The sequence below is a fragment of the Ranitomeya imitator genome, chromosome 5, assembly GCF_032444005.1.
Source record: "Ranitomeya imitator isolate aRanImi1 chromosome 5, aRanImi1.pri, whole genome shotgun sequence".
Taxonomy (NCBI): domain Eukaryota; kingdom Metazoa; phylum Chordata; class Amphibia; order Anura; family Dendrobatidae; genus Ranitomeya; species Ranitomeya imitator.
The window spans coordinates 402266848-402277007 of NC_091286.1; the positions used below are offsets into that span (position 1 = coordinate 402266848).

Genomic DNA, 10160 nt, shown 5'->3' on the forward strand with positions numbered 1-10160 from the left:
TCTTCTCCAGCCAGTCCCCCTGTGATCACGTGTCTCAGGTCCTGGTAGTGCAGCTCGGAGCTTAGCTCCTTCTTCTCCAGCCAGTCCCCCTGTGATCACGTGTCTCAAGTCCTGGTAGTGCAGCTCGGCGCTTAGCTCCTTCTCCGGCCAGTCCCCCTGTGATCACGTGTCTCAGGTCCTGGTAGTGCAGCTCGGAGCTTAGCTCCTTCTCCAGCCAGTCCCCCTGTGATCACGTGTCTCAGGTCCTGGTAGTGCAGCTCGGAGCTTAGCTCCTTCTTCTCCAGCCAGTCCCCCTGTGATCACGTGTCTCAGGTCCTGGTAGTGTAGCTCGGAGCTTAGCTCCTTCTCTGGCCAGTCCCCTGTGATCACGTGTCTCAGGTCCTGGTAGTGCAGCTCGGAGCTTAGCTCCTTCTTCTCCAGCCAGTCCCCCTGTGATCACGTGTCTCAGGTCCTGGTAGTGCAGCTCGGAGCTTAGCTCCTTCTTCTCCAGCCAGTCCCCCTGTGATCACGTGTCTCAAGTCCTGGTAGTGCAGCTCGGCGCTTAGCTCCTTCTCCGGCCAGTCCCCCTGTGATCACATGTCTCAGGTCCTGGTAGTGCAGCTCGGAGCTTAGCTCCTTCTCCAGCCAGTCCCCCTGTGATCACGTGTCTCAGGTCCTGGTAGTGCAGCTCGGAGCTTAGCGCCTTCTTCTCCAGCCAGTCCCCCTGTGATCACGTGTCTCAGGTCCTGGTAGTTCGGATCGGAGCTTAGGTCCTTCTTCTCCAGCCAGTCCCCCTGTGATCACGTGTCTCAGGTCCTGGTAGTGCAGCTCGGCGCTTAGCTCCTTCTTCTCCAGCCAGTCCCCCTGTGATCACGTGTCTCAGGTCCTGGTAGTGCAGCTCGGAGCTTAGCTCCTTCTTCTCCAGCCAGTCCCCCTGTGATCACGTGTCTCAGGTCTTGGTAGTGCAGCTCGGAGCTTAGCTCTTTCTTCTCCAGCCAGTCCCCCTGTGATCACGTGTCTCAAGTCCTGGTAGTGCAGCTCGCTCTCTGCAGCAGCTATACACTTCTATTAGTTACTGCTGTCTCCCCATTCACTCCCCCTAGCATTCATTCCCTGGACACGATCTGTGTGTCCGTCACAACACACACCATGTGTCATTACACTGTGATTTTATCAAAATTTCAGAAAATAGTCTAGTGAGTGATACATTGCTCTTCACTACATCATGCTGCTCTTACATTTGGTAGAAAAAAACCTGGTGACAGATCCCTTTTAAGAAGATATATCATCACTATGTATTCTGAATACCTCCTATGTAATTAGCTGTCATATATTTAAAACCTTAACCTCTGGCCCATTTTCGTTTTTTCCTCCCCTTCTTCAAAGAGCCATCACTTGTTTTTATATATAGTCATATAAGTGATTTTTTTTTTGTGGGACAAGTTGGGCAACTTTTGAAAGGCACTACTGTATTGATTTTACCATATAGTTTACTGGGAAACTGGAAAATAATTCCATGTGAAAAATGAGCAATTGCAAAGTGCAATATAATTCTCCAGGTCAATACGAGTACGCAGATACCAAACAATTCTAAATTTTTTTTCTTTTGTCGCCATTTTTCGATACCAGTAATGATTTCATTTTTTGGTAACTGGGGCTGAGTGATGGCTTATTATTTGCACCCTGACCTGATGTTTTTATTGATACAATTTTGTGGTAGATACGATGTTTTGATTGTCTCATTTCATTGCAACGTTGCGGCAACCAGAAACACTGAATTCTGGCGTTTTGATTTTTTTCTTATTACATCATTTACTGATCGGATTAATTTACCGTACTTTTCGGCGTATAAGGCCGGCGTCACACTGGCGTTTAAAACGGCCGAGTGCAATGCAATAAAAAATCGCATTGCACTCGGACCAATATTAAGTTATGGGGCCGCTCCCAGCAGCCGACTTTTTGTCGGCCGTTTTTCTCGGTCCGAGACAATCGCAGCATGCTGCGATTGTCTCGGACCGAGGAAAACTCGCGGCTCACTCGCACCCATATAAGCCTATGGGTGCGAGTGAGACAGCGCACACCACTCGGATATCATCCGAGTGATGTGCGCTATAAGCGGACCCCAGCAATGGAGGAGATGGAGAAAGTCATTTCTCTGCCTCCTCCGCAGCTGTGCTCCGATCCTCCCTGTGCGAGAGAATCGGAGCACAGACGGATGACACTCGGCTCCTGCTCTGCTGCGAGCAGGAGCCGAGGGTCATTAGCATATCGCATCCGATGCTCTCGCATCGGATGCAATACGCTAGTGTGACGCCGGCCTAAGACTGGGCATATAAGACGACCCCCAACTTTTTTGAGGTCATCTTATACACTGGGTGTCATCTTATACGGCGTGTGCAGGGAGCGGTCCCGGATGGTTCCCATGGCCTGGAGGAGCGGAGACTCTCCTTCAGGCCCTGGGATCCATATTCGTGTAAAAAAAAAAAAAAAAAAAAAGAATAAAAAATAAGGATTACTTACCTTCCGACGGCACCCGGAGTTCTCCCAGCTCTCCGCGATGCATGCTGCGGCTTCCATTCCCAGGAATGCATTGCATGCCGCAAAGGACCTTTGTTAAGTTCGCCATCGGAAGGTAAGTATATCCATATTTTTTATTTTTATTCTTTTTTTTTTACACGAATATGGATCCCAGGGCCTGAAGGAGAGTCTCCTCTCCTCCAGACCCTGAGAACCCTCCGGGACCTCTCTCTGCACCATATGCGGCGACCTCAGGGCTCCACACATACCGTACCCGGCGTATAAGAGGACCCCCGACTTTTGAGAAGATTTTCAAGGGTTAAAAAGTCATCTTATACGCAGGAAAATACAGTATTTTATATTTCTGATAGGACATTTCTGAACACAATGATACCAAATACAGTATGTGTGATTTTTTTAAATAATTTTTTTCATTGGGGCAGAAGTTTGGTGATTTCAACTTTGGTTTTTTTTTGTTTTTTTTTTCATATTTTAAGAACTTTGTTTAAGGCTGCCGTCACACTATCAGTATTTGGTCAGTATTTTACATCAGTATTTGTGAGCCAAAACCAGGAGTGGGTGATAAATGCAGAAGTGGTGCATATGTTTCTATTATACTTTTCCTCTAATTGTTGCACTCCTGGTTTTGGCTTACAAATACTGATGTAAAATACTGACCAAATACTGAAAGTGTGACGGCAGCCTAATAGTCCATTTAGGAGACTTGAAGCTGCAATTGTATAGCATAAGCGACCGTACAAAGTAGTGCTTCACCCCTGCTATGTGTAGCAGAACTGACAATCTCCTATGAACGCCGGCCACGAGCCTGCGTTCACAGAAGTATCGTAATGACAGCACAAGGGTCTTCAGCAGACCCTCAGCTGTCATGACAACTCATCGGTGCCCCGGGATTACATCATGAGTGTGCCTATAGGAGACTGACAGCAGGATTTAAAAGGTTAAGAGCTGCGGGCGGAACACTGCTTCATCCGCGGCTGATTGAATCAGCTCTCATGTATTGGGGAAAAAAATGCGGGCTCATTGTCAGAGCTCGCATCCAAGTCAGGGACACGACATATGACATAAATATACATCATATGTTGTGAAGGGGTTAAACATCCAACTTATTGAATAACATATATACAGTACTGTGCAATACTTTTAGCCAGGTGTAGAAAAAATCTGCAACATAAGAATGCTTTAAAAAATAAAGAAAAATATTAATAGTTTTTTTTACATAAACAAGAAATGTGTATTAATAGAAATGGCAATGCCCTTTAAATATTATAATACTACATTTTTTGTCAAACTGATGAATGCTATTGCTCCTATTTACAAATATTATTTAAGTTTTTCTACTGTTCATTCTCATTTCAGGCACATACAGTGTTCTCCTTGCTTGGGATGGACCATGCTTATGTCACTTCCATCGGAAGACTCATTGGGATGGTGACATTGAGAGAGGTAACTGTTACACAATAAATATGGCAGAGGTATATTTCTGCCTTTTGGCTAAGATCAAGTGTTGTGTCATTGGAAAAGGCTACTACGACCTGGGCCGCCCTAGTAGACCGATGCATCACACTGGGTACGGTGCGCTGGGCTGTACAGCAGGTGGCTTATGTAGTCATCCTATGGAGACCCTGGCCCTCCAAGATCAAAGTCATTAAGTCGGGAAAGATTGAGAAAGTGCCTAGGAGTGGTGACTATGGGGTGTCCTTACTCGTTTGAGTTTTGAGCACATTTCCACTGCACATCACATTTTCATTCTTGTTAATCACATACCCCTTTCTGGGCCTTTTGGCTCAGATGGGGAATTTTTAAAATCCCTGGCGAAGATTCAGCTACTATTATACTAGATAACCTTCACTATGTATTTGAGTCTTCTAACTTTTGTGTCACCCTCTCACTGTGTAGCTGTCACTAGGGCTCCTCAGGGTGCGGCTCCCTTATGGGTTCTCTCCTGATCGGTCTGGGGAGGGGGGAACCTGATACCCCCCTCTGCACCCCTCTGAAAAATCTATTGTTCTCCTCTCTTGGGAAATAGCTGACCTGGATAGCTTCTACTTTTGCTTGGGTGAGAGCCCAGGCAAATGCTGGGAGCAAGATGGCCTCTCCCATGGCTTCAGCTAGGGGCTGTTACTAGTCCCTGATCCTCACTGGCTTGGAGAGAAAGGAATTGGTTATTGATGGCCTCTCTCCTGTTGGAGATGGTTAAGAGAGATCACATCTTAGTACACTTTTTTTGTAGCATCTTTCAGTCAATTTTTTTAGCACACTCTGGTTTACAGCACAGTTCGTCTCTTTAACAACAAAAAAAGGCATTTTGTAATTGTCTGATCTCTAATGATAAATTTGCTTGTTTTTCCAGCTTCGCAAGGCTATTGAAGGCTCAGTGAACGCGAAAGGTGCTAAGGTGCGCCCTCCCTTAGCCAGCTTCAGAGACAGTTTCACAAGTAGTAGTGAGACAGAGACTGCCAATGTCAGTAAATTGTGGGAAAGAAGTCGTCGGCACTTACTACCTCGTGAATCCAGTCCCTCTGACAGTGATGACAAGTGACCTTAATTATAAGTCATTCTTCAGCCAACATCCACCTGGAAGATTCTGGGGTTTCATATCAGCACTGCCATCTGTATCCTACAGAAAACCTTAAATGCACAAGCTGAACATTCGAATCGCAAGTCTTCCATTCCAGCTCCTGAGGAGGAAGCAGGAGTTAAAGTGGCCTTTTTTGGCCTTCGTTCCAGAAGTGCATCCTCTCAATAATGTGAACGCTGTGCTTGTGAGGATCACTGACCTGGGCTCAATCGGAACAGCGTAATAATGTACTGACTTGACAGACTGGACTGCCATAAATCAGTAGTCATACTTTTTAATTTCCAGTTGTGACATGCTGGACATAAGGTTGCCACTAATTTTATGTGCCATTAAAACATATTAATGTTGTTTGTACAATTTTCTAGCTACAAGATATCGAGGACATCACCGGTTGTCTCTGCTGACCTCTCACAGTTTACAATATAAATGTTTAGGGTAGCTTAGACTAAATTCACAGAAGAAATCCCCAAACGATTTCCAAAATAAACATAAAATCTAACCTTTATTCATAATATTAAAAACATACGTGTGCACTTGACAAGAAACCATCACCAATTAATACAAGCGTACTATAGGAAAGGCCGGAACAGTGCCAAGCCCTACGATTTCTATATGCCCCCTACCTACCTGCGGAGGTTGGCACCCTATTCACCCTACGCCGTGGCGCCCCCGCTCCTCGCCGGCTATCCCTGCTATCCCTACTACGCCCTAATAGGACAAGGACAGAAAAATATCACATATACTATGTATGAATGTGGATAACTTGAAGGGACAGAAAATCAGTGTAACTATCTAACTAGATCTAGGGTACTGGACTGACTTGGTGATCTGTGTCCCTTTGCTCCCTTCATTTATCATTCTCTGTTTCTGGCCAGCTTAAATATGATAATGGCAGGTAGAAACTCAAACCTAGGACTGTACACGTATAAATACCTATGGTCTGTCTCCACATATAATAAGGGTATCTACAGATAGGGAAGTGTATCTGTTGTAGTGTCAGACATACTCCATATTCACTTCTGGTATTTCATTACCGTGCTACAGCATTATATTGACAATGAATGCCTCAATAGCCATATTTTGCCCTATTCATTAATAACCTCATTATTTTTAACAACACCGGTACAGACCAAGAGGTTTAAATCCCATAATATCTTTATACAAAATCCATGCGTTTTTAAATCCCTTTCAACTCAACGCGTTTCTCCCCTTCTGATATAAAGAGGTTCATCAGGAGTGTATTCAGATAACAAAGGGTTACTTAGCTCATGTATGAACTTCAGCATGTAGATAACCACACCACCGGGCCGTTCCCCTATCCTTGTAGCGCTTCCAAACAAGTGCCAAATCCTGTGCATTATATGGGCTCCAAATCATTACTGCGCTCATCTCACCTGGGTGATCAAGAACGCCATATTCATTTCCGGCGCTCCTGAAACTCTGTCCCCGTGACGTCACATGATAAGGACGGCGTGGTATAATATTAATGTGTTGCCGCACACCTTAGTAGTTGGAACAGCGCAGGCGCCGACTTTTTCTCAACAGGGCATGCGCACCAGCATCTAAACACTTACCACGTACCTGCGACGTCACATAACAAGGACGCACATGTGTCATCCCTATGCGTCGCCGCCCACATGGATCGGCAGGAGTGCGTAAACGCTGACTTCTTTTCAGCCGCGCATGCGCCCCAGTAATTCCAGGATACTGCGCAGACGCTGACTTCTTTTCAGCCGCGCATGCGCCCCAGTGATTATAGGATACTGCACAGATGCAAAAATCCTCATGAAACAGTAGGCGTGGTACACAAATTCTACCACCCACTACTGTGCAGGCGCCGACTCTTTTACATACGCGCTCCTGCGCAATTATATGTGGGTACCGGATTTCACCCTGAACTTCAGACTAACTGCGCAAAATGATAATGTGCCGCATCAAACAAACAGTAGATGCGCCCATGCCATGGGCCCATGCCACCATGCCATCACATATCAAATGGTATATATGTCTATCCTTACACCCAAGAACAGTGATGCACGGACTCAAAACCTCTAATTGGGGCATAAGATTACGAAGCTCTAATGACCTATAATTACAAGGGTAATACATCTCAGACCAATAAGTAACAGTAAATAGCTATTACATATAACCCTTAATATAGATATGCTTTATACATTAAAGATTTACCAGCGACAATTTGTACCCCATTAACCTATTAAAATGAATGAACTAATCCACTCCACCACCACCGTTGTCTGAAGCCTATTGCAATATAATGCACTACTTAAAAGAAAATAGCAACCATCATAAATATGATAGGTGTCCACCCAATTCCTTCGTCCATAATAAGGACCCATATTTTTAACAACTGACCCATTAGGGTCGATACGACAGGTTTTCCGTAACCATTAATCTATCAACCTATATGTATAGAGAGTCATAGGTAGCAGCCAAAATTCATTTGTTCGTTTAATCCCGCTGGAGATACTGTGTTCAATCTATGGATCCACTTCAGTTCTTTTTGTAAAATTCTACGATCCCAGTCTCCTCCTCGAACCGAGGGAGTAATCACCTCCACGGCGAAGAAAGAAAAAGATTTTAAATCGCCCTGGTGTACCGACCGTACATGTCGAGAGATTGGGGTATCCCTCGCATGTTTAATATCCCCCACATGGTCACCTATTCTCCTACGGAACTCCCTTCTTGTTTTCCCAACATAATTTGTTGGGCAAGTACAGCTAAACAGATAGATCACTCCGCTGGTTTTACAATTAGCAAAATGTCTACTTTCGAAAGTCTGTCCCGTGTTAGCACTTGAGAAGTGGTTACCAGTCGCCACATAGCCACAAAAAGAGCACCCACCACAGCGGAATGTACCCAGCTGTCTCCTTTCGAGCCACGTGCCTTTATTTAAAGGGGGAGTAAATGTGCTGTGCACTAGTTGGTCCTTTAGGGATCTCCCTCTCCTATATGTGATCATAGGTGTCTCGGATATGTACTCCCTAATATCAGTGTCTGCACGTAATATATCCCAATGTCTGTTAATGATGTTTCTGACCTCATTTGAGCAGTCATCAAAACTACCAATGAGCCTCACCAATGCCTCTGAATCGTCTCTGTCCCTTGGTCGAAGTAGACTAGATCTGGAAATCGTCTCTATCTGTTTAAATGTACTCTGAAGAATATTTTTTGGATATCCTTTTTTTAGGAATCTATCCCTTAATTCACGTGATTCGGCATAAAAAGATACATCTGAAGAACAATTCCTCCTCACCCTCATGTATTGTCCCTTTGGGATCCCTTTTTTTAAACTATAGGGGTGATGGCTACTCCAGTTTAATAGATTGTTGGTCGAGGTTGGCTTCCTATACACCGTGGTTGCAAGATGGCCCCCATTATCCTTACTGATTGTAATGTCTAGAAAGTTGATTTTATCTTTATCAATTTCAGATGTAAATGCAAGGCCGATGTTATTTATATTGAGATCCTGAACAAAAGCATGGAAAGAGGCTACATCACCCGTCCACAAGATTAGCACATCATCTATGAAACGCCCCCAGAATAATATCTGGGAGCCCCATAGTGCCTGTTTTTCTTCCCCGAACACAATCGTATCCTCCCACCAGCCCAGGAGCAAATTTGCATATGTAGGGGCACATGGGCTCCCCATAGCGGTGCCCCTGAGCTGGTGGTAGAACCTCCCCTCAAACAAAAAGTAGTTGTGAGTCAAGATGAAAGCTAGGAGGCGGTGGATGAATCGATTGTGTTCATTAAATTGGATCCCTCTAGACCTTAGAAAAAAATCAACAGCTCTTAGCCCAGCCTCATGTGGGATACTGCTATATAACGCTTCAACGTCTATTGATGCCAGCAGGGTCTCATCTCCCACAGAAATCCCCTCGATTTTTTGCAACAGGTCAGATGTGCAAAAAATCGAGGGGATTTCTGTGGGAGATGAGACCCTGCTGGCATCAATAGACGTTGAAGCGTTATATAGCAGTATCCCACATGAGGCTGGGCTAAGAGCTGTTGATTTTTTTCTAAGGTCTAGAGGGATCCAATTTAATGAACACAATCGATTCATCCACCGCCTCCTAGCTTTCATCTTGACTCACAACTACTTTTTGTTTGAGGGGAGGTTCTACCACCAGCTCAGGGGCACCGCTATGGGGAGCCCATGTGCCCCTACATATGCAAATTTGCTCCTGGGCTGGTGGGAGGATACGATTGTGTTCGGGGAAGAAAAACAGGCACTATGGGGCTCCCAGATATTATTCTGGGGGCGTTTCATAGATGATGTGCTAATCTTGTGGACGGGTGATGTAGCCTCTTTCCATGCTTTTGTTCAGGATCTCAATATAAATAACATCGGCCTTGCATTTACATCTGAAATTGATAAAGATAAAATCAACTTTCTAGACATTACAATCAGTAAGGATGATGGGGGCCATCTTGCAACCACGGTGTATAGGAAGCCAACCTCGACCAACAATCTATTAAACTGGAGTAGCCATCACCCCTATAGTTTAAAAAAAGGGATCCCAAAGGGACAATACATGAGGGTGAGGAGGAATTGTTCTTCAGATGTATCTTTTTATGCCGAATCACGTGAATTAAGGGATAGATTCCTAAAAAAAGGATATCCAAAAAATATTCTTCAGAGTACATTTAAACAGGTAGAGACGATTTCCAGATCTAGTCTACTTCGACCAAGGGACAGAGACGATTCAGAGGCATTGGTGAGGCTCATTGGTAGTTTTGATGACTGCTCAAATGAGGTCAGAAACATCATTAACAGACATTGGGATATATTACGTGCAGACACTGATATTAGGGAGTACCTATCCGAGACACCTATGATCACATATAGGAGAGGGAGATCCCTAAAGGACCAACTAGTGCACAGCACATTTACTCCCCCTTTAAATAAAGGCACGTGGCTCGAAAGGAGACAGCTGGGTACATTCCGCTGTGGTGGGTGCTCTTTTTGTGGCTATGTGGCGACTGGTAACCACTTCTCAAGTGCTAACACGGGACAGACTTTCGAAAGTAGACATTTTGCTAA

At 44.8% G+C, this 10160-nt stretch overlaps 1 protein-coding gene across 2 annotated transcripts in view; it reads left to right on the forward strand.

The window, feature by feature from the left end:
- The window catches only part of CLCN2 (chloride voltage-gated channel 2), a 237350-nt gene extending 231899 nt beyond the window's left edge, over positions 1–5451 (forward strand). Inside the window, exons 22-23 of one of the 2 annotated variants that reach the window (XM_069726938.1) lie at positions 3874–3960; positions 4868–5451. In XM_069726938.1, the coding sequence (XP_069583039.1) occupies positions 3874–3960; positions 4868–5056 (276 nt within the window). In that variant the 3' untranslated portion in view covers positions 5057–5451. The remainder of the gene's footprint in view (positions 1–3873; positions 3961–4867) is intronic. The other variant, XM_069726937.1, reaches the window with a different exon arrangement.
- Positions 5452–10160: the final 4709 nt, after the last annotated feature.